Source organism: Vanellus vanellus (assembly GCF_965231255.1).
Source record: "Vanellus vanellus genome assembly, chromosome: 2".
Lineage (NCBI taxonomy): Eukaryota > Metazoa > Chordata > Aves > Charadriiformes > Charadriidae > Vanellus > Vanellus vanellus.
Window position 1 is genome coordinate 54291444 of NC_138906.1, and position 25646 is coordinate 54317089.

General features: G+C 39.2%; 1 protein-coding gene across 1 annotated transcript in view; it reads left to right on the forward strand.

Moving 5' to 3' along the window:
- The window catches only part of TPK1 (thiamin pyrophosphokinase 1), a 314822-nt gene that overhangs the window by 186537 nt on the left and 102639 nt on the right, over positions 1-25646 (forward strand). Inside the window, exons 5-6 of the mRNA XM_082480043.1 lie at positions 311-406; positions 18047-18193. Coding sequence (XP_082336169.1) covers positions 311-406; positions 18047-18193 — 243 coding nt within the window. The remainder of the gene's footprint in view (positions 1-310; positions 407-18046; positions 18194-25646) is intronic.

Below are 25646 nucleotides of genomic sequence, written 5' to 3' on the forward strand. Positions count from 1 at the left end.
CCTGATCCTGGAAATCACTGATAACCCAGGGCTCACTACACCAGCATTTGTCCATCCAGCAGAGCATAGTAGAACATGCTTATCATAACTTACAAATGTACTCTACTTCTGTGCCTAGCAAACAGCTGGGACCTGTGGTCTTTGGGCTCTGTAAGGGTAATAGTCTTTTACGTAATTTTGCGTCTCCATGCAGAGACTTTGAGTTGTTGACTGCAGTTAATTTCACCAAAGACAGCATTAGTTCTCACAATTGAAACATGACTGACTTTTTTTTTTTTTTTTCCTCTCCATTTTTCTGCTTCTTCACTAGGGATGTGAATTAATTGAGACCATGGATCAGGACTTCACAGATTTCACCAAGTGCCTTCAGATACTCCAGAAAAAGATAGAGAAGAAGGGCCTCCAGGTAAAAGCAACACTTTCTTTTGTCTCTGGTTCTTAGTTATTACTCTTCCTCTCAGTGTATGTAGGTTTATGTTTTAAGTTTGCACTGAAATGAAACAATATTTTCTGCAGCCTTGCCATTCTGCCGTTTTGCCATAATTTACTGCACACCTTGTAAGCATTGATGCTTCTACTAAAAGGAATTACACAGTGTGTCAACGAACAAGCGTTGGCTTTCTTAAAAGGCAGCTTGTATTGATTTCTGTTAATGAACTACCCAAAGTGCAGAAGAGCTCTTGTGGCTGGTGTTCAAAGCAAGAATCCCATTTCAGCATGTAAATATATTTTCAAGTCTTGGCACACTGAGCCTTGATGTTCATCTCCTTCCTCTCCCCTCCCAAAGGTGAGATGGGAGGGGGAATCTTATCCTGCCAACATTACATATGGTGAGCAATACCTCCTTCTGCAAAAGGTTCCTCTGGAATCAAAGGGAACCTTTGCAGAGCAAGCAGTGCACTAAACTTAAAAGGAGCCATATGGAGTTGTCAGCTGCTCATTTCATTGGAAAGGCAGAGGAGGCAACGTTCCCCCTCCCCTTCCACAGTTTGGTTTCAGAGGCTTGTTTGTTTTGTCTCTCTAGATGTGAAGTTAAAATTCTTTGGGAATTTCCAACGTGATGAGTCAATGGCAGATGTGCTCTTGGGATTGCTGCCCTTTCCTCCCCATGGAGCAGTCCCTCTTAAGGGCTAAGCTCTTTCTTCTGCTCTGTACCTACTGGTGAAAGGAATTGAGAGAAAACAGCTGCTGCATCCTCTTACCAACAGTGAGGGCGAGACTCATGTAAGACAATGAAAACAGCAGCACAAGATGGAAGGACATGTGTAAACCTCCTCTTTTCCCATTTTCATCATAGCAGGATAGGAAAGTTGCCTGACTTTCTGAGATCACTTGCACTCCAACAAAGCAGCAAGAGATGGAAATGCCAATACCGCTCCCTCTTTCTTCTCTTCTCACTCCAGATTGATAAATAGTTAACCAGTATTTGCTTAAGTTATTTTGAAATGTCTTAATCTTCTAAAGGAAATATATGTCCATGGGACATTTCAGAGTGCTGTCGCACAATGCCCATCTGCAATTGCGTCTCCTCTTGCCACCCTCAATACATGCTGCCGCTTATCAGGGTTTTTTTTCCCATCAATATTGACAGAGATTGGAGAGTTTCTCCATACACATCTCTTATCTGTCTGGCTGTGAGCCAGGAAACTCTTTATACAATAGTTTAGTTCCACCCCCCCCTATAATTTATCATCACAAGAGCACAGAGGAGTGTCTTGCCATCTAGGACATGAATAATAATGAGTGCTGTTGGAACAGATGAGCCACTGACACCTAGGATTTGTTTTGACTTTGAGAAGTAAGGTGCTTCCCTCTTTACAGAATTACCCTTAGAATGAAGAACTTGAGTGTTTCCTGGATTTGGTTCATTATCAAATCCCAGATATTGCTATAGAAGGATTTTTTTAAGCTATCACAAGAGGTTTTATAATGAATAATCAATATGTGGTTAAAATAAGAGCAATGGGAACATGACAGCTACAGATGTGTTTCGACAATAAGTAGCCTATTTGTAAAACTTTGAATTCTTCGATCACTCTCCTAGGTAAAGCCCTGTTAAGTTGACTAAAGGATACTGCATTGTAATCCTTGATGATATTTTGTAAAGTACAAGCCAGAGTGTAATTGCGTAGAGTTCGTGCCAGTGCACTAAACCTAAGATTTCAGATCAGTTATATTTTCGTGCTGTTACATGTAAGATGTGCTTTAAATACAATCTGAGTTTTTCAGAGGTGCAAGAAGTAACACAAATATGTTTTTCTGTGACTAAGTACCGTGTTCATTAAATCCTAGCTGCTTCTTGCTTGCAGTGTCTGTTCTATAAAACACAGTAGGATGCTATCAGCTGATTTATGCACACTAACTAAAGCATACATTTCTATTTTTGGTCTTCTGCATTTTCTGGCAGAAGGAGTTTCAAGAAGTCGTCAATTCAACTTAGGCAAATAATAAGTGAAACTTAAGCAAATAGAACCCAAAACTGTATCAGAATTTTATACGTTATTAGTTTGGGTTCCACTTTGCCCTTTGTTCAGAAGCGTTAGTATAATTCATTAGTAGGAGGCTTGGTGATTCTTCTGGGTGTCCTGATAATGCAGTGCTTATCTTGATGCCTGCTCCCCCAATAACACAGAGATTCTGGGCATTTGCAATATTTACTGGCTTCCATTTATGGATGCAACCACTTGGCTCCTCTGAAACTCTCACCTCTTTGAATACCTAAATTTGCACTTAACTTTGGCATCTCTATGGGTAACATTCTTGCATAAAAATTGTCAAGTGGTAAGAAAACAGACTGTTCAAGCCATAGGTCTAAAATCTTGGAGGAGAATGCACATTTCTTCAGAGAAGAAAGCTGCCATTGAATTCTATGGTCACTTGGAAGTACATACAGCTGAGAATAAAGGAAGGGCCAGGGTCTGAAAACTAGAGTTGGGTAGAGAAGGGGTTCTTCATCTGCATTTGAATTTTTGGCCTGAAGTACAAACTCGCGTGTCACAATGTGGGGGGTTTTCTTTCTGGAGAAAATATCATAAAAGCTTTCCTTTTAACTGAGAGTATTAACTAGGTGGAATATGTCTTCCTGGTTCTAGGAAAAAATGTATGACTCCAGCTTTGATTTTTATCCGCTTTGTCCAGCTTATCCAGAGCACTTGACAAACAGGAATATGTCAAAGAGACACTAGAAATCTGTTTCCCCATGATTTATAGTTGAAGTTACTAAACAAGGAAAGTATCTCTTTAGTATCTTAAAATAAATTGATACTACAGTCATGCTGCGTTTGCTGCTCTTTCTGCTGATGTGTTTCTGCTGCTTATAGCAATATGTTAAGCTAGGAAATTAATTACATTCAACGGATACAATGGATCCACAATCCTGTGACATAGTTTGTCTGGTTAGTAAGTTTGTCTGGTTAGAGAGTAAGTTACCATTTATCTGCTATACTGAATGGATAAAATTTCTCCTCTGATCTGTCAGTCACCTCTATGGAAGTTCTATGTGAAGGAGGTTTTTTAGCTCACATGAACATACGGGGGCAATATTTAGTTCCAAAGGAATTAAGTTTGTGTAATTTACTTTCCACGTCTCTGCACCTCCATTCTCCTCCTTCTCTTCCTTCCTGCTCACCCAAGTAGCTTTTCAACAAATAACTTTTGAACAGAGGAATAGAGTACTGAAAGATAATCACATCAAACAGCTTTCTTAGAGGTCACCTGAGTGGGAGTGAAGGTGAAATAGACGCTCAGTTCCCCCCGCTGGAGAGAAGGCTGCAAAGGTAATTTAGATTTTACTGGTTGTTGGAGAATTCAGTTTGAGAAGAGGCCTTAGAAGTGCCTTTACCACAAGGAAAGATGCAATTGGAGTTGACGGTCAGCTGAGACTGTCTGGGAGAAAAAAACACCTTGTTAGTTCTTGAACTCCTTGTTCAACATAAACAGCAGTAATTCTGTCTTCTAGAATAATTAGCCAAATTCACAACTGTTTTTTCTTTAAGTCTCACCTATTAGAATAGTTCCTGAGTCCTCAGGGTCATTGATTTCTGGTTTACATTGCATATTTTGGTTGCATAGCCAAGTCTTGCAGAAAGCAGCATTGGGGTCATTTTGTGATAACTAAGCCACCTAATTACATGTTTTTATAATTACATACTGCAGTGAATGTTAGAACAAGCAGTACCCTTTATATGTGCAAGCTAGAATCAGCCTTATTTTTTCCCCTCCACAGCTGTAATTCCTTTGTGAATTGCATGGTATTGGGTGGGTGAAGCAGTGAAGTACCACCAACAGAATCTGACTCCTGAAGTTTCTTTCCAACCTAAAGGCTGTTATATATTTCTCTTTCTGCGTGACTGTGAGTATGCATGCTCATACATGCGCCTGCGTGTATGTATATAAACACACAGATTTTCTGGCAGTATACCTTCCTGGGCCTATGTGATGCTTTGTTAATGTCTTAATAACTCTGTCTTTATTTCTGCCATGTGTTTCTTTTACATTGCTCTTGGTCTATTGAACACTTAGGTGTGCACATTTTGCTTTACTGCTTTAATTGCTATTTTATCTATTCTGTGGTTATGTTAGTACTTTCCTTTCTTCATTACAAGACCTTCAGGTAAACTTATTTATGGTAATTTCTGTCTGATACTACTTTCTGTTCTTAATTTTCTCTCATGTAACACAGGCTTTTTCAAGAAACCATCTGAACTGGTAAAATGATAGGCATGCTTACAGTATGTCTTATTTAGAGGTTAGCAGGTCTTGCATTAAAAATGAACATTATTATCTTTGATTTGCAGATCAGAAAGCAGAAGTAGAGAAGGAACTTGTCCACAGTCTCCCAGCATACTAGTGGTACAGTTGGGCATGATCCTCCAATTCCCAATCTTCATCAAGTGCTCTTTCCTTAACAGTGTCCCTGGTCTGATTCACAGGCGGCTCATAGCAGCTCACGCCAGTGAGAAGTGGAAGCGTGTGTATCAATTAGGCAGCTCCAAGAAGAGTCCTCATAATGTAAAGATAAATTTAAACTATTATCTTTATCTCAGAGTTACAAACTCTGCTTTCCTTAACTGTTTCATCTAAAATACCATTTAGTCTTAAAACTAAGCTCTGGGACTTTTCATTTAACTTTATTATCTTTTCTGCTTAAAAAAAAAGTCAAAGCAGCTCATTTGGTTATATGAGCTAAAGATATAAAAAATGAATTTTATTGAAACCTACATGCCTTTCAGTGGTTTAATGTTAGGATGTTTAAATTGATAAAAGCATCAGTGTCAATATGAAAAAGTGAAAATATCCAAACCAACTCTCCCTCAAAAACCCTTTGCAGCAAAGGGATGCTATAATAACATTTCCATTTTAAAATTACACTTTAAAGTTTCAATCTGACAGCAATCTAGCATATTGCTTCTTTTAAGTGAATGCAAGCATTCCTCACTTTGCCCTTTTAAAGAAAGCATCAAATCAGTCCACTTTCTTTTCTGTTGAGGGAGGCTAAACTAAACATAATGTTAGTGAAGTCCTGTGTTTATAAAGCGTTGCAGAGAAGACAGTGGAGTGATGTTCATGTACCACCTTCAGTTATGCAGTGTTCAAACAGCTTATTAAGCACTCTCTGGTTTGTCTTTACATGAAGAAAAAAACCTGAAGGAAAACAGAATATACTCTAAAACAAAAATCAGAAAATACTTTAAAAGAGAATAATTTTTTACATAAAGAACGTGTACATATAGAAAGTGTATAATTATTGCAACTACCAGGCTTTATTTAGCTTAGCTTTGGTTTTGTCTATCGGTTGAGATTATTCCTGATGACATGACATTTTTGTAACAGCAAATATATCAGCTGCAGTTCCTGACTGAATCATAATTTTCTCCTCACATTAGTAGTTGGTAATTTCATGCCGGATCACTTGTTTTCTTTTCTGAAAACTTTTGGGGACCCGGAACAGTAGCGGGAAAGGCTTTTAAAAGAAAACCTAGAAACGAGGACAGGCTGTTACCAGGATTTGGGAACAGGAAACTAACTACGTGCTATAAATAGGTGGAGAAGCAGTCTGGAAGATAACAAAGCTGGCATGGAGCTGGGGTGTGAAGCTTTTATGAGGACTCTGAAGTTTGTGGCTCCATCTCCAAATTCCATATAGAAGGCAGGGCTAAAAATGAACTTGTTCAATTTTGATGGCACTGTTGAGTTTTTCTTCTTAATGCCTCACAGGAGGAGAACAGAAAATGCAAATGAGATATATTTTAGGAGAAGTTAAATACGTGTAATGAAAAGGTTTCTATACTGTCAAGTGCTATATCAAAAGATTTTCATGAGTTATGCATAGTAAACCTCTTCATAAACCTTTCCTGTCAGAAAGAAACAAATGGATCTAAAGTGTTTAGTGTTAATTACCACTTCTAAAATGTAGAATCTCACAATACCTTTCAACAGGAGTAAACCCCTCCTATAGGGTGCGCAGAGGTATCCTTGAGTGCTGACTATTTTGACTCTAAGGTCCAAATCCACGTTCCAGGAATGCAGTATCTAACCCCTCTTTCCTACTGTTGAGTTATTTTAAGGCTTCCCATGGTAAAGGTATGGCAAAGTACATTTCTTGTAATGCAGGATATCAGAACCTGCCAGTTCCCAAAGAGAAACACTCTAATTTCATGTGAAGGAAGCAGACAGTCTACCTGTTCCACTAAAGCTGTGGGCATCAGGACGCACTGAATATCTTTGTGTTAGAATAATTTCATGCAAAATGGGTGTCTGTAGGAGCACATTGCATCACATACTGAGAAATTTTCTGATGTAATCCTTGTACACTCTACTGGGGCTTGTATTTATTCTATGAAGATAATTTAAAGAAGAAAAAAGCAGTGTGGTGTTTCTGGAGAATGCATTGATTTTTGTTTGTTTAAAAGAGATAAACCCTTTATCAAGCTTTGGGGAGGGGAAGAACAAGGGGAAAAAATACCGTTTATTTAGGCAGTTCAGGGGATGGGAGAGATGAAGGATATGCTCATTAACAAGACTGTAGAAGCTAATAAGGAAGCCAGCTACTGTTCGCTCAACTTAGTCAAAGGCTGAATGTATTTGAAACAGAAAATGTGAGGTTACTACTGTCGATTTACCGTTCCCTTTGTAACCACCAATTTTGTCCTGTTTATAACTATTTTTGGTAGGAGACGTGATTCTCCTCCCCCCTCCAGCCCCTTCTGCTTTACAGCAGCACAGCTTCCCTGATAGTAGCTATTGCTGATGTAACTGCCTCCGTGCTGGGAAAGTGGTCGGGCCACTCTGAGGTACCACTAATCTCAGAAGACTGTCACACTTGCATTGTCAGGGTCTTAGAGGTGGACGTTGTAGCAGAAAATCTTGAACAGCCATAGGTTTTGACACCAGGAATTTCTCTGCAGTTCAAGGACTGAGAGCTCTGTTTGTTGCCTGAGATTTTCATAAATAACTTGGTTGGGGTCTTTTTTCTGTTTGACACATGAATACTGTGGTGTTATGAAATCTCCAGGAAGTGTTTTTATGAAATTCTGTTTAGTTAATGGGATGTAAGTTTATCTTTATAATTAGGCATAGTAAGAAAATTGTGCTGGTACAGCAGACTAACTGCAGATTATACTAGTCAGGGCATTTTTTACATCTCAAATATGATTTCTTCCTACTAAATTGAGATGCTCGTCAAGAATAAATGACAGGGGTTTGGCTATTAGTGAGATAGTTTCATAAAAAACTTTAGCAGTTTTCTACACCAGTGAGTGTAGAAACACTGGCTTTAGAGAGAACAGTTTCATAACTTCATAAACTGCAGTGATCTGGTCCTTCAAGCAGTACGTGAATCAACAAATTAACCTTTTTCTGTGGCTTCTTTTTTTATCCTGTTCAAGGAAACTTATTTAAGTAGTGTGTATAAGAAGGCTTCCTTACCGGTTTTGTTTGGGTTCTTTTTCCCATGACATTTTCCCACTTTTTGTTACATTGCATAGCATTTGAACAGTCAAGGAAACAGTGAAATTGCAATATTGGTCAAATCCTTTGAAGCTGAAGTGGGTCTTTCTTTTTTTTCTTTTCCTTACCTAAAAAGGAGTATTGGGGGCGTAGGGGACAGGAAGGTATTAAGACTGTCACAAAGTAAAAGTGTGTGGGTTGGTGCTACATAGAAATGGTTTAGCCTGTAGTCCTGAGGCCTCACTGTCTTCTGCAATCCTTTAACTTTCCCTCACCTTTAACTCTGGACCTCTTGGCTGACAACAGCAGTGTTCAAGAAGGGGCAGAGGGGCTTACAATAATTTAACTCTTCACAAATATTATGAAGATGAGGCAGCCTGGTAATACTTTAAAGGCCCCTAGAGTATTCCCACTGTAAAAAAGGCAGTAGCACAAGCTGAACAGAGGTGGGGTTGAAGGGTCTTCATAGCAGAGCCACACTGGCAACCCGGCTCTGCTTAGTCTGGACGCTCACGCTGTTCTTTTTTTAATCAGCTGCCTTTTAATTTGACTTTGTCATTGCTAAGGAGGAGACTTGGGGGATGGTCTCTTCAACTTGCCTAAAGAACCGATCGAGCTTCCCTTTTAAACAACTGAACAATTAAGCTGAACAATTAAAGCTCAAAATTTTGTGCAAATTAAATGTGACCGTAAAATGTTTACAGCTTCACAAGCACCTCCAGTTTAAGAAATCATGCTTCATTTCATTTTAAGGGCATGGCTAAATTTATATAGTCTAGAGGACAGCATAGAAAAATAAAATAGATTCTGTAATGGGTGTAAGCTGACATTATTCAGGATATGTTTAGCTTACCTGCTATAAATACTGAACCTACTCTGAAAAGGAAATTGGCATCCAAGATCCTAACCTAATTCTTTCAATATAAGAATATCTCCAGCCTCTTAGAAACAAATGTATAAATTCAAGACTTCTTTTTGCAAATCTGCACTCCCATGGAAAAAAAAAATAATTCTGTACTGCCCAAGTATTCAGTGAAATCACTCCAAAGAGGAACCATTTGCAGAATAGGGCCTGAGAGACACGGGAAAAAATTTCTGTCTTTAGTTTCAGGTCTTATATCTGTCCCTTGAGCATAATAGGACAGGCTATTATCCCCTTGTTCATCATGAAGATTAATGTTCAGACCAGCTGAAAATATTACTGTTCTGTTGGGACCTATAGGGAGTTCTTCAGACCTGTGTGAACCCAAGTTTAAACTTTTTAAACAGCAGAGCTAACGTCTCGTCCTACTCAGGTACAAATGCCTCTTTGGCCATTATCTCCTCTGTGATGCTGCCGCAGGAGAGCGAGGATGCCCTACAAGCTCCGCATTATTTGTGGCATCTTTTATACAGACTTCATTGCTAAATGCTAAGATACGCAGGGAAAGCACCTGAGCCATTAATTCTTACTAAGATGAAATAAAAAAAAAAAAAAGAAAAAAAAGCATCGCCATTTAATGGAAATGGATATTTTTTTTTAATTTCCTTTTCTGTGTTTTGTAGGGAATGTTTTCCCTTAAAAATCTGTGATTCTTTCCTTAAAATTTGATACCCAAATTTAATGTGACAGGACGGAAATAAAAACAGGCATAAAATGAGTTTTAAACAAAAGATGTGTCTGGTTTAGGAAGCCACAGGAACCACTGCTGGTAGTACTGAGGTCGACTTTGTTCTGACAAGTTCGAGTGCCTGTGGGCTGCTGGCAGACCGCTTCACTTAACGAACCTTTTCCATAGAAAACCTAGTACCCCACTACCTCAAAATACCACAGGTTTATTTAGCCTCCTTTGTGGGCTTTCCAAGGGTCTGGGCAGGAGCTGAAACAAAACCACTGGAAGCCATGGGGGGAACAGAAAGGGAGCTTTGGGGTGGGGAGAGAAGAGGCGGCTGTGGCAAACACATCTTATGTTGGTCTCGGCCTTCTAGTGAAGCAGAAATAATAATGAGTTAAGCAACGAGGGTGGTTAGTTAGGCTGAAGTAGGTACTTGTATCAGATTTATGTGCCCAGGAGCTGTCAGGGGCCGCAGGGGTGTCTGTGAGGCGAGGGGAGGCCGGGCTGCCCCAAGCAGGAGACAGTGGCTCCGGCGGCCCCAGCACTGGGCAGGGCTGAGCCCCTCAGCCACGGGCGGGTGCCTCGGGGAAAGCGCCGCTCAGCGAGGGCAGAACGCTGCCCGGCGGTGAGGGGCGAGGGGAAAAGTGTGAGGAACATCCCCGAGGGGAGAGGGGGACGGGGTGGGGCAGGAGGGGGTCCAGCCACGCAGAGGTTCCGCAGAGAGCCCTCACCACAGCAGGTGGGTATCTGCTGAGGGAGCTGCGGCCTGTGGAGAGCCCACCGCAGCAGGGAAACAGGCTGCAGCCCCATGGAGGACCGTGGTGGAGCAGATATCTGCCCTGCAGTCAGTGGAGGGCCCCATGCCAAAGGTGGATGTGCCCTGAAGGAAGCTGCGGCCCACAGAGAGGAGCCCACGTAGGAGCAGGCTCCAGGCAGGAGATAGAGCCTGTGGAGGACCCACGCCAGAGCAGTTTGTTCCTGAAGGACTGTACCCCATGGAGAGGGACCCCATGCTATAGCAGGGGAACAACATGAGAGGGAAGGAGTGGTGGAGAGGAGGTGGTATGGGCTGACCACAGACCCCATTCCCCTGGAGTGCTCAGGTAGAGGAGTCGGGAATGAAGAAGTGAAGTTGGGCCTGGGAAAAAGAGGGATGGTGGAAAGGTGGTTTTAGTTTTGACCTTTTTTTTTTTTTTTCTCTCTAACTTGATTTTTAATTGGCAATACATTAAATTAATTTTCCCCAAGTCAAGTCTGTTTTGCCCGGGATGGTAATTGGTAATTAACTATCTCCTTGTCCTTGTCTCGAACCATGAGCTGTTCATCTTTTTTCTCCTCCTGTCCTGTTGAGGAGGGGGAGTGAGGGAGCGGCTGGGGCGGATGCCTGGCTGCCAGCCAAGGTTAATCCACCACAGGACTGTAAAGGAAATCAAAGAGAAGTTGTCGGGGCTCATAGAGGTGTGCAAAGGCGCACGTGCTCTCATTGATATGTGTCTTGGGATATATATTCTGTTTGTGGGCTAGCAGGCAGAATTTACAGTGTCTCTGATCCATCAGATCCTGAATAGCCAGGGACCTTCCTGTACAAGACTTTCTGCCAACACGCTGCGGCAGGAGCCACAGTCCAGGCAAGGCTCCCTGATCCTCAACATGATCTGTATCCCTTTAGGGGAATAACGAAGGCTTTTAGGGAGAGTCTTCACAGCAAAGAGCCTCTTCCCTGTGCAGTGCTCTCCCCACCTGCTGACCCTGGTGGGACTGGGTTAACCTTCAGCCCAGGCTGCCAGCTGGCTGTAGTTGAGGAGTGCGAGATGACAGGCATCAGCATGGCGGGGTGGGTGTCCTGCTGTCAGGGAAGCAGTGGGTTGGGGTTGTGTTGTCCTGCTGACCTTGTGACAACATGGAAACATGTTGGAGGGATGGGAAGGAAGACTGTTTTGGAGGATCTTCATTTTGCAGCTGCTGGTTGTCTGTGTTTTTAAGTATGGATCAAGTGCACTCAGGTGTAGCAATGCTTTTGGATAGTAATCTGAAAGAAAATAGACAACAATATTAAAAAAATATGCTTTTGGCTTTGTACATACTCATCTGAAGATTTTGTAAAAGCTATATTTGGATTACACTTTGGATTTCCTCGAAGTAAAGACTGATAGCTAGGGTTAAGTGAAACATGAAATACAAAGCTTACAAAGAACGGATTGTCCTGAAGAAGATAGGATCACTTTCTTTTTCTCCCTTGAGTTATTCATTGATGGGAGTTCTTAGTTAGTTTGGTTTTCCTTTTTTTACTCCTGGAGGCAGTATATGAAGAGATTAAAAACACAGCATGTGCCAAACACAGCTTTTGGCTACTAGATGCACATGAATATGAGATTGTTAAAGAGATTTTCTAGACCATTTTAGCAAAACCTTTTGAGGACCTCTTGCATTGCTGCTAATACAGATCCAGGGCTTGCTTTCTTAGGGATATGATAGTGTACAGTGATTGGTTTTACATTTCCGTGGGGGTGATACCACAGTACCCACTGTGGATTACAGTGGTTCAGCTGTGGGAGCAGAAAGGTTAGCTTGATAGGTGTGAATGTATTTTCGTACCGTTTTAAAAAAAGAGAAGATTACATGATTTTTCAGAAGACAGATGATTGATAGTCCTGGAATCTTTGTTCATGCACCCGAATAAAAGCATCAGGGATAAAACCAGCATGCATTTTCCTCCAAAGCCTCAGTGAGCAGATTGCTCTAAGAGTTTTAGTGCACTTTTGCCTACTCACAGTGGCATGGTAATGGTCTGGAGTAGGGACAAGCCCTTCACCCAGAAAATTTGAGGCAATAAGGAATTCCAATGACCCTGGTCTCGTATACAGCAGAAATTGTAGAGCTGTGCTCCACCTGACCGGCAGTAGTAGAGCGGGAGTTATTGCTGTCCCTACTCTACCTGAGGCACAGGGAGTACTGTTTGATCAAGGTCATTCAGCACAAGAGCAAGCAGTCGAATTCAGATTGCTTGGGGTCCAGCAGTTCATGCAGATTTTGTAGATTAGGTTTCTGTAAGTAAGAAAGAATAAAGTCAATGGTTATGAAGTTTATGTTCTGCAAAATTATGCCAGATGATGTTATATACACCCTCAAATGTTCCATTTACCTGCAGGAAAGAGCAAAGCCAAATCACTGAGATGAAATCAAGTCATTTTACCAGAGATGTAAACTAAAGTCAGTACTAGAACCAAGATTAAAATGTTTTCAGCTTCTCAAATCTGACTGGATTTTAAGAGTACCTTTTTCCATACTGTCATACATGTTGCTTGTTTTAAGCAGACAAGTGCTATCTATTTGCATGCTTATTGGCATTAGCAGAAAGAATGAACCTCTCATTCGAAATTAAAAAGTTTACAATTAGAGAAAGCACTTGGGTGAAAATGAACATAAGAAGCAGAAATGCTCTCTGAAGGAGATCATATAAATCATATAAAGATTAGTGGAATCAGTGAGGTGATGATGAATCTGATGGAAGGTTATCTGTCATCTCAGGTACGCAGACAGGATGGCAGCCTTCAGCTGAGAGCTCTTGTTCCTATGAAGAGTCAGGTGGCTGAAGCAATGAGCAAATTCTGGGTAGAGTAAAGAGGATTCTGCCCGAGCAAAGTTCAGATGTTGCTGTGTGGCTGGGCATATCATTCCCATAGGAAATGAATGCCATACCTTTTAGGTAAAACACTGAGCTAGAGAGCCAGTATAATCAACTAAAATGGGCAGTATCTTGCTATATATTCAGCACTGGGTTGTGGGTTTTAATAGTTCATTACATTTACATTGCAATTTTATGGATGATATAAAAAATGACTGTGATCTGGCCAGTACAAGATCTCTAATACAGCTATGGGAGAATGAGCTGAAATCTACTCTGGCTCATTTGTTATCAAAGAAAGTGCTTGCTATGTTTTAAAGTCTTCAGTACTGAAGCTGATGCAGAGACCAGAAAGGCTATATCTGGATTTTCAAACCACACCCTGAGTTTACAAAATTGCCTTATGAAGAAAAAAAAATGCTTTTTTTGTAAACTGGTCAAAATTGAGAAAGTGTCAAAGCAATAATGCAATAATAAATGTAGCATTCATACTACTACTTAATTGTTTGCTTTTCAGCATATAATATATTTTAATATATATGTATCTCAGCATATAATATACTTCAACATAATATGCATGTAACTACAGTAATTTTATTCTCTATATCATATTCCTCCAAAATTTTAAATTAAAGGAATAGGCTTATGAATGGTAGGAAATGAGGAAAGGCTGTGAAAGGTGAAAAGATATCAGTGAAGTGAGAAGGTGTTAAAAGGAAGCTATGTTTGAATCAGGCAGAATATCTGACCTGTAATTGGCATAGAAATATCTTAGGTATTGTATTAGCAATGGATGGTCTCCATGGTCTCAGAGGGAGTGACATTTATTTATGGCTCCAGAGCTTTTAAGACGTCTTGATTACTGTTGCCTTCCCTTTTTCTTTTTCGGGAGGTCTTTTTTGATGTTCATTCAGTGCTACAGGTTGTTATCAGTAAACGTGTTCCCTTTCACCAACCCACTTCTCTGAGACTTATGTGTGTTTGTTTGCAAGTTGTCTGGCTGAAACGGAGCTCATGTGGAAGAAAGTCCTTTGAGTTGTCTGTCCGGAGCCCTGCTCGTACCCTAGGGAGATGATTACTTATCTGAGAACACAGTTTTGAAAAGAATGGACATACTTTGCTGTGAGTTTAAGCCCTGGACTTCACTCTTAGATGTCATGGTGATGCTGACATTGCAAAGCTAGATATTGCTTTCTTTTCACCCACCCCAGGCAGTTCCCAGCTTCCTATGTCCTTTCACCCTTCTCCTTAAATACTTCCTCCCCAATCATATAGCAAAAATCTTCTTTGTATTTAACCTACCCGTACCAGAAAGAGGAATGTCAGCTGGACCAGTTTTCACAGAAAGATAGTGTTTAGTATGGCTGGAAATAATTTACAGCAAGTTGTCCATTCCAGTAGTCTCTCTGAGAGTGGAAGCAGGAACCCGACCAACTTCATTCTGATGTGGTGTCAGCCTTGGCCCCCCTTGGTTACAGCATGCCCTAAATTACAACTTAGGGGAGAAGGAGGAAATACATCCCTCAATTGCTAATATGAAGTCTTTCTTTGTGCTTCCCTTCTCCTTTTAGTTGTTGTGCTGTTTGGTAGCACTCCTAAAACTCTTTCAAGAGAGACTAATGTATAAGTGTATCATTTAAAGATGACTGAACCCCACCCTTGGATCTTCAACTCTTTCTAAATTAAAGCTCGATCGCCTTTAAAGATGCTATGCAATATGTTTAAGTCAGGTTATAGATAGCCTAAGAGAAAACAGTGCCCTCTACACTGTGCCTGCAACAATGTAAGCTTTTCTTTGTAGTTATTTTGGGTTTTATATCCTTTTTTCAGGAAATGAATGGCACTGTGTGAAAACAAATTGTGCAAGGGGACTGTTGACAGGACATTCAAGTGAAGCATGGACATTTCAATTGAAGTACAGTGTGTTAGTCAAATGCTACCTGCTGTGCTGATTAGCAGTAACAGTATAATTCTGTAGCCTATATTGTATAGGAAATCATGGTAGAAAAATGAATGGTCTTACCTGTCTGAAGTGTGGGAATATATAAATGTCCTGTGCTTTGGTATTCGCTTTGTCTTAGGTTCTGGAATGACCAAGAGTCGTGTATGTGCTTTCATGGCACATCCATTTTCTTAAGTGCTTGGCAGAGTGAGAGGAGCAGTGATTGCAGGGAAGGAACTGATTGTTTTGTTAGTTTGTGATTTTTGTGTTGTGGGTCTTTTTTAACAGAGGTGATAGCTTTAGGTTGAAAAGGCTCTTGGGGTTTTTGTTGGACTTAGGCTCCCTGTGTTTTCTTTAAATAAATAAAGTGTGTATACCTAGGACTTAGGGTTCAAATAGAGGCTTTAAAAGTCCTACAATGTCTGGATGCCTGTCACTGCTGCCAAGACTATCCAGTGAAAGGCAGGACTGTCAACCATCACTGAAGTGCAGAATTTTAGCTTTTCTTTCTGCCTGCTCCTCTCACACTCCAGCTGTTTTTGTTTGTGTAGCTGTCACATACTTGTATTTTTCATTTTCACATTCCGTGCGAACCCTAAATAATAGCTACATTGCCTTTTCACATATCTTTATTAGCTTTCTCCCAACGTGCCTCTACCCCAAACCTCTGTTTTATGAATGCCTTTTCAACAGATCTACTCCATGCTAGTTTGGTTTTATTTTCTTACTTTTTGGGCACCAGTTCACAAGATTACTGCCCTGTTGCTATTGAATAAGGAGTAGGACTTCTGGATCACTTCTATCACACTTTAAAATGCAGAAGTATTTTTTTGTTATGTTTTTCTTCAACTTGCAGTACTCTAGCAATCTCTGTCACAAAAAGCTGCAGTCAGTGAGACCTTCATTATTTCAGATAGGTCCTATACTTCGCGGTATGTACACGTGTGTGAATAAGAGTGGGATTTGTCTGACATACAGACAATTTTACAAGGGAAAGAAGACACATTCAGAATGTTATTGGATCATTTTAGTTACAGGTCATAGGGAACACTGTGTTTCCTTCATCCTTACCTTTTAAACTGTAGAATAAACATCAAAGCCAAAACAAACAAGTTCATGTATGGTGAGACATATATACCAAGAAACTATACGGTAGTTGCTCAGCTTTTTGAAGACTAGGCTAGGCTAGGCTACGCTGATATTTAAGCTTTAGTCCCATTTTTCACACAAAAACCAACATACATATGGATCCTGATCCTTTGCAAAGCCAACTTAACTTCAAGGTGGTTCCAGGTTAATGTAGCAGATTTTCCCCATGGCCTCTATTGGGGTGGGGGGCATTTTTACTGCTAGGTGTCAGGTAGGGATCTCGTACTGGTGTGTTGTTTTTGTAATATTATTTTCAGAGAATTGATCCACCTTTTTAAATGACAGTCATCACCAGTCAAACAAAAGCAGTTTGTTTCTACAATGGAATCAATAAAATGGAAAACGTATTATGGCTTAGCTGGGAACAAACACATGCTTTTTACCTTTTGCTGTTTTATCTCCTGTTTAAGGATAGGTTTTTCTACCATTCATACTCTATTGGTCGTATTTTAGGTCTGTGTGATCTGTAGTCTGCATGGAAAATACATGTTATCTGCAGTACAAGAATAGGGTTGGGTTTTTTTCTTTCAGCGTTTGCTGCCAATATAATGTGTTATATTTTATCCATTCTGGCTTCTCAATTATTTTCTTGGTGGTGATGGGAAAGATGATATAATTCTTCACCAAAAGGAAAAGAGCTTAATTTTCATGCAAACGAATATTCAACAGAATCATAAAACCCCAGCCCTGGTAATAAAAATAGAATCTGATGCTATTAATACATCGTTCCAGATACACAGAGCAGCATTATGTGGCTCCTGGGTTGAGTAAAACTTCATGTAATCACAGTAGCCATAGACTTAAGCCCTATAAAGTTGAAAACTTCACCAGATGGCCATTGCCAAAGCAGCATCTAAAAACTCTGTTGCTGCAATGTGTCAGGGCTCTAGATATGACTTACTCAGTGGTAGCTTTTTAAAATACAATTACTGAACATAACTGACCCACATTATGGGAGTAATAATAATAATACTTTGCACTCAGTGACCTTTTATCTGAGGACCCAAAAGCTCTTAACCGAGGTTTTTAAATACTCCCTTTCTGCTGATAGGAAATAAAGCGTTCAGAGTCTTGATGGAGTGTGAGAGAATTGAGCAGCAGCAGCCCAACTTGGTGGCCTGTTGCAAGCAGTCGGGCGGCGCTCTGTGCGGGTCTGGGGCTGGGACAGAAGAGTGCTCCCATTCCTGACCCTCTCTGTGACAGCTGGAAGATGATGTGCCAGTCACTTGGGGTGGAACCTCCTAATTCAGTAGTACTTTTAATGTTGAGTAGAGCCAGCCTGTGAGTGGGATTGCTTGTACATTAAAATGTTGTGTGGCAGGAACAAGAACGACATATAATGGCCCTAACCTGAAATTTCCTTTGTTCACTCTGTAAACTGTGAGGATGATAGTGAAATGATGTTAAGATCTGGGGATACTAAGGCTCAGATATACCACAGTTAGCTGAGGAGCTTAGATGTGGAGTGATATATCTTAGGCTCTATATATTCAGGACCGACAGATAAGTACCTGGAAAGACTGGCCTGTATTTTAGGGAGGACAGTTATGTCCTTTTAAAAAGTATCACACATTGGTCATGAATTCACTGAGCTTTAATACTCAGCCTCAAAAATCACATAATGGTATTTATCAGTAATAGGAGCAAATAACTGTATTTGACATTTACTTTTGTATAGTCAGTAGTTATTTTTTTCTTTTTCCCCAAAGTGATTTTATTGCTTATTTTCAGGGTCTAGAGATTATGCCTGAAAGTTTTCTTGGTGACTGTTTTTGTTTTATCTTTTAGATTGATGTGATTGTGACTTTGGGCGGACTTGGAGGACGCTTTGACCAAATAATGGCATCAGTGGAAACACTTTTTCATGCGACAAATATCACTCCCTATCCAGTGATAGTTCTCCAGGAGTGCTCGCTGATATACCTGCTTCAGCCTGTAAGTGATGTGAAAGTTACTTGATAATAAAACTGACCTTCCACCCACCCTGACCTGGTAGGTCTTACATCATTAAATGCTCATTTTCTTAATTGTATTCTCTAGAGTCAGAGCCTAAATATAAAATATCTTGCAGGAAAGTGGACAGCAAATAATGGGCTCTGCATTCCTGCCTTGGAAAATATTGTGTTTAATTTGTTCAGGATAGATTTGTTTAAAAGGAGAGTGTTCTGGTTTGAAGACAGGGAGGAACACAGAAATCCAGAAGATATGAAAACTGAATTTGTGTAAATACAGGGTTTTTTATTGTAAATGAAAAAAAAAAAAAGTTTTAAAACTTTTTCATTAGATTCCAGAAAGTTTAAATTTAGCACACAGACCTTTTGCATGTTGATTAGAAATAAGTATGTCTGCAGTGAGAGAAACAAAAGAAAGCTGTAAGAGGAAGATATGAGGGAGTTCCTGACAAACACGTCAGGCAGAGCTCTTATGTGGTCTGAGTGGTGCAGTTCATTATGATGGGAATCCAGCTAGGATCAGCGAGGGAATTTATTTAAGGTGTGTTATTTTTGTGGTTTTTCAGGTCCATTATTCCACTTATTGATTCATAAAACAACACACACAAAAGATCTTGCTGGGCTTCTGCTTCTAAGATTTAAATTAAAGGCAAATCTAAGCATCAGAGAGTCTTCTGTAACAGTGAAATTTGTTTGGAAATACCTTTTCCTGATGTCAGGGTTTCTAGAAGCTTAACTAACTTTCCAATTTTATCTTGGAAAGCTTATTTCATTAAAATAAATAACATTCACAGATAAATTTGACAAAACCCTGCACCACACGTGCTTCATTGTAATTTGAGAAATGCATTAATAAGGTTCTATGAGATTATAGATTTAAATCCACAGGGGCAGATGCTGTATTAACAGCTTTGAAGCACTGTGTCTGCAGGAAAGATAGTAGGCGCAGGAGCTCATTTGCCAGTATGACAAGGAATGAGACTGATCATTAGTTGCACAGCTAAATGTATAGAGGCAGCAGAGTGAAAGAAGGCTAAAGGATAACTGGGGTTAAAATCTGAAAGTGAGGAGTAACTTGCTTGTGATTGATCTGTGGGTGCAGTACTTCACTGACCACCGTAAATTAATTTTAGGATATTTTTAAGAACATATTGAAAAGCTGAAATAAGACAGAGAATTCTCAGTTTAGCTTACAAATCACTTACTTGGACTGGAAAGACTTAATTCTTTTCATTCATCTTTTCCATAAGTGGCTTTAAAATGCCGTGCCTAAGGTTGCTTTCAGAAGAATCTTCAATGAATAATTGAACCCTTTGGAATGTTAAAAAAAAAAAAAATGATCTGTGCATTTAAATAGAAATAGGAGGTTACTAATTGTTTGGGCTTGTTCGAAATGTCTTTATGTTCTGGTTTTAATACTGCTGTACAGGAAGCATTTATTACTTTTTTATTGATGGGGAGAGTTCCACAGGATATTAATTTTTGTGCCATTCCTGGCTGTCAGTCTGCATTGCCAGTCACTGACTTGTGTAACTTCAGGCTGTTTCTAGCATTCAGAAATAAAGGGCAGATATAGGGGGCAGGCTGTTTAAACAATCTTAATGCTAACTTCGACACAAAATTGCTTTTCTGTGCTGGTTTAAACTTGTCACTGTCAGCATCTTCAGTCAACTGTCATGGTTCCTCCAGATAATAACATTAATCCTGCATAGTTTAGATAAAAATCAAGTAAGTAATTTATACACAGAAAAGAAAAGAGGATCCTAAGTTTGAAAGTACTTTTTTTTTTTTTTTTTGTATGGAGTTCAGCATGATATTTTGTTCTCGTAAACAGCCACAATCATGACATTCTCTCTTTTTCCCCTCTCCCCTTTGTAATTTAAAATCAAGGTAGGAGGGAGTTAAGCACAGTGGGAGACCCACTGACTTTTTGAAATGCAAGTCTGGAAACTGTGCAACAAATGAAGCAAGGTTTTGAGATTCAAATGCTAATGCAAATGGTAAAGCTAAGAGCATGTTGCTTTTTCTATAAAATGTAGATCTGAAACCTTTCTCTCTTGGGGAAGAAGAATCTGATCTTTATTGGATTCTTTGGATAAAATATATGAGGAAAATATAAGCATGTTTTCGCTTCAAAATAACTTTAGTCCTCCATTCAGTATGGTGGCAGACCTGTATTGGTTCTCTATCCATGTAGGCAGATGCTAAAATATTTGGATGGAGCAAATATAAACTGCTAATACCATAACAGCCCTAGGAAGGATACAAAGGGGAGTAACAAGTCAAGCTGCTGAACTTTTAGTTACTAATGCCGAAACTATGAGGACAGTGCGAGCAGATATCTAAGTAAGTACAACATAGAATCTATTAAGTAATTGCTCTGAGAGTTATTTCACATTATTACAATGTTGATAGAGAGGGCTACAGCAGAAGAAATATACTAATATTTAACACACTTGCAAAGGGTCCACAGTGTTGTAGGAAACAGGCTTACAGGCTTGCTAAAAGTCTTCAGGGTGTTAGAGGAAGACAACAAAGACAATGCCTGATTTGGAATCCACGGCAGACTACCAAGCAAGGAGAACCAGGTAAACAAAGCCTTTTTTCATTAGCCAATAAAATTATCCAAGCACTGAATGTAAGGGTAATTGGCATTTTGAGTACTGGGGCATCTCTTGGGAAATAGACGGACTGACAGTGCAAGTTTTTGAAATGTATTGATAAAAATGTTTTGACATGGAAAGTGAAGAAAACTACAAGGAAGTAAACTCTTATATTCATTTCTGACCTGTAAGGATGAACTATGCTGAGAGGTGAAGAAGAGAAAAAAGATGGGAAGAATTATACCCCATAAATACCTGTCTCTGTGGACTATATGGGGAAATTGGGTGGTAGGCTGAGATCTAGGTATACACTGTAGGTATCTAAAGTTAGATAGATGAATTCCCATATAGGTCAAATTACTGAAGAGGTATTTAAGAAAAGAGAGCAGGCATGAAATGAGGTGCAGCTGTGGAAGGGTCCAAGCAATGAGAACATAGTGTAACTACAGAAGTTGTAAGTTGACAGTGAAAGGTTTTCTCTCCTCTGAATGGGAAAGGAAAACTAATGAAAAACAGCCTAAATTTAATGCATCTTTTGCCCAGTCCTCAGTAAAGCCAAATATTCCTTTAAGCAGATAACCAACACAGTTAAAATCAGTGCCAAAGTCCAAAGACTTTAAATTGCTTCAGAGAAAAAGCAAATAAGAAATTGAACTGCTTTTGATTTTGCCAACTCCAGGGGTTGTTAGTTTTTGTGTGCCATGCAACACTAATTAGGATGGGAGCTCAGAAATAAGGAGGCTGTGTAAGAATTCCAGGAGGTGGTGCTTGCTCTGAAGCATTTTCTAATGTGATGATTGGAATTAAAAAAAAAAAAAAAAGTTTAAAAACAAAAAAGTATTGAATAGCTATCGTATTTCTTTCTGTAGTGGAGGGAAGGAGGAAAGCCTGAATTCTTAATAAGGAATAATCAGTCTTTATAAGTAGGATATTTTATGCAACAGTCCATACCTTTTATGCTTGAAATTTTGGTAATATCAATTAGAATCTACCCTGGTTGAAGAGCATTAGGCCCTTAGAGTCATGTTTATCATGCTGGCCATGCTCAATATGAATGACTTAAGGTTTCACATACATACTTTCTCATTTTCTGGTTGTGTGCTTCTCAGGAGTACAGAAACATTAGCTTCTGTACACTGAGCATAAATTATCTTTTATCTGTGAGTTTTATGGCAGTTTGTAATACAAGGTAATAGGATTTATGACCAAGAAATGAGAAGATGTCCAAGAGTTAATGAGGCCTGTCTTTTACATTATATTGAGCGGTTCAGTTTTCCCCACACAGGATTCCAGCCCTGGGATGTAGAGAAGAATTGCTACCTACATGTGAAAATGTGTTACAGCAGCATATTTTTGTCAGTTAGCTAACTCTTTTGAAAGAGTGTGTGAATACTTGGATAACCCTTTTTTCTGGCACACAGCTTTTCTTGTGAGTCCATTCTTGCCTTTCCTGGGAGAAATGGTGAATAATTTAATATCATAGATAGTAGTCCAGCAGCTAGATATGAGCAATAAGAATCAGGAGTCACATCTGTTATTCTTGGCTTTTTACTACAATTTCATTGGAAAGAAGTAAATTGTATAGTCTTTTGATCTCACAGGCTCCGAGTTTGTAAATTGTATAAAACCCACATCCTTCTCTGAATGGGTACTGTAAGGCTCGTTTAGTATTTTACAAAATGCCATTACATCCTCAGCTTTGTACTGAGGTGGAACATAGTATTATGGTAATAGTAACAACAGTATTAGTAAGGCCCTTGATTAACATAAATATTGCCATAGAGGAGGCTGTACAGCTAATTATTTAGCATGGTCCCAAGCACAGTTTTTGTTGCTAGCCTGCTATATCATTCTCACAGACAGTGCCTGGGCACAATTTGGGGTTAGCACAGGCGTTGGAGGGTACCACCTTCTCTTGGGGACAAGAGAGAACAGCCATACGCACATGAGCTGTACTGTGCCAGTTGGCTGGAGGTCCAGACAGTACTACCTGAGCCATTTTACAGATGCAGACAGGGTCACTAGGCATGGAGATCTGCTCCTAGATGGGCACATTGCAATAGATATAAGTGAGGGGAGGTACAAGACTGGAAACATCACTGGAGTTTGTTCTTGCAATTCTCTATGCCAATGTTATTTGGTTTGCTTTGTTTCCGTGCTTGTAGAGTAAAGTTTAATGGGAAGTTCAGGGTATATACCTTCAAATTCTGAGTTTTCTTCTGGCAGCTGCTTCCTTGAATTTTGCAGGAATTTCAATAATGAGTTATCAGATAGTTCTGTACCCCCTCATATGTGTAAGAAGCAAATCTGGCTTCTACTGGCACTCTGGAGAAAATCCTTAGTGAGTGTGCCTCTTCTGGGGGATAACTTTGGAATTTGGAAATGTGGGGATAACCTTTCATGTCTCCTTTTCCTATATTATTAGTATCTTTTGTGAGTAGATTCAGTTGCAAAAAGGTCCCAGTTGCCAAGGAAGGGGTTTAAATATATATTTAAACATCTATTTAATATTTTAAAAAAATATTTAAACATATATTTAGTACTCAAAATATTTGTTGTCCTGAAAGGCTGTCTTTCCTGCTTGGTATCTGCTCTCAAAGAGCACTGTTGGAACTTAATCCAGTTGACAAAGCAGTGAGACTGTGCCTCAAGCTCCTTGTAGGTCACTTGAATGAGCTTTTTTATTACTTTTTTCCTATTGTCTTTTTCTATGAGAAAGTCAGCCATTCAGCCGTTCACTGCCAATGTAAAAAAATATTAGCAATGGAAAAGTCTCACTCAAGCTCTTCTCTGGGAGCCTGATTCCTTCACAGAAACCCCTGCAGAAAGGGGTTTTGTGCTTCCAGAACCTCAGTAGCATGTTGAAATGGTTTCTCAGAAAAAAAGTTGCTGTGTTGGCAGTTTAGCTGCCTTAGTTTCCTTCTTTGGTAAGAAACTTTGAGGATTTGGTTACAGCTCAACTTTTGTTCTTAAAATAAGACTGTTAGAGTTAGAGCCTGTGTTTGTCTTATTCCCTGGGAAAATCTAGCTGAGCTGATGATCATCCAGTCATTCTTATAACGTGGTTTTGTAGTGGGTCTGTGTAAATGTTACAATCCAAAGGCTCTAGGTCCAAGTGAATCAGGTTTATTTCATGATAATCTATGGCTATGAAGTGGTGTTGCTTCATGTTTACCACCGGATTTCTGTGTTCTACTGGATATCAGTGATCCACATTTAATTCATTTTTGTCAATCACATCTTGACCTGAGGAAGATTTTCTTGCCAGCTTGCTTCTCACTGTTACAAAAGGAAAATTTTAGCGGGATTTTCTCTTAGTCGCTAAATTCTTTATAATTTAGTTCTATTCCAGCATCAGCAAGTGTGTGGTATGAAATATACAAAGCTTACATAGTATCTTAGAAATAATAATTAGCTTTTGAAACACTCATATGCTTTCAAGCAGTTCATTTAGCATCAGTTAAAAGTTCATCAGCTTTATGAAATATTTGGAATTATGTGGATTTTTCCTGGACTTTTTTTCAGAGGATGACATCTAATAGTTATGGATTACTTCTGTATAATGAAGACATATGCAAAATATTTGTTTATAAGTCTCATCCTACAGTCTTTGCATAGACAAAGAGATTATAACAAATTTGTAAGTCAGTTTGTTAGCTTGCAGGTAACCACTTTAAAAGAAATACTGATCTTTCAAGAGAGGAAGGGAAAATACCAAAACCAAGTGAAAAAGAATAGTCATTACTAAATGAGATTTTCATCTGCTCATAATTCTTAAGAAACACGTAATACTCTATAGCAGGATATGTTAATCACACAGCTGTTTTTAAATTCACATCTTAATGATTGTCTGCAAGAAAAGATGAAGTAAGGAGTCTAATTGAATTATGTATTTCTAAATTCTGGAGTCATCCAATTTGATTCTGAATCAATATCTGGTGTTTGGTAAGATTCATTGGTTCTGCTCTCAAAATTTTTCAGTCTTTGTCCAGATTTTTAATTAGTTACTACAGCAGCTGATGGATGATCATCTAGGATAATCTTGACCCTAAATAAAGCTTTTCCAATGAGGTTCCTGCTCTCTGTTGTTACCCCTAACTGTTGCAATATGATCTTGTTAAAATGATAATATGGGGTTTGCTGCTTTATGGAAACCACAAAAAGTTTTCTGTTACAAAGCTAATTTTCTCAAAGCTGTGTGTTTTCCCCAACCTGTCAATTACTTATGTTTCCTTTGAAGTCTTAATCCTTCTTTTCATCCCCACCCTTAACAAACTTCTTTCTGCAGTTCTCTGATCCTTTGGGGTTTTGTGTGCAATGTAGTATTAATCATTTGCTGTACTGTAAAACAATTCTTCTGCTGCACAAGTTGACTGCTTTATGTTAAATGATTAGCAGCAAAACATATAACATTTCTCTTTGACATTTGCTTATCAGTAGTAGCTGATGCTTAAACTGAGATCAATGGGAACCTGGTAAGACTTTCTTCTCTTTTGGTGATAGCGGTAAGCTGAGGAAGACCACAACAGTGTTTTCACTTGCTGTGTGTTCATTTAATCTTTCTTCTGTAACAAAACAGGACAAAGCTGGAGTGTGCATACATATGTGTGTTCATTCTAGTTTTGTTTGGGTATTTTTTCCAGTTAGGACTTTGATCCTATATGGGCGTTTTGTAGCAAGCTAGAGAATTCCCAAGCTTTTTGTGAATAGATTTTTGAACAAAAAAAAAAAGCAGCATTTTAAAAGACTGTAATGTGGATTCCAAATTTGATCAACAGAATTAAATACTTTGTATGTAATTTAATAAGTGATTAGTGTTGTTCCTGAGGGGTT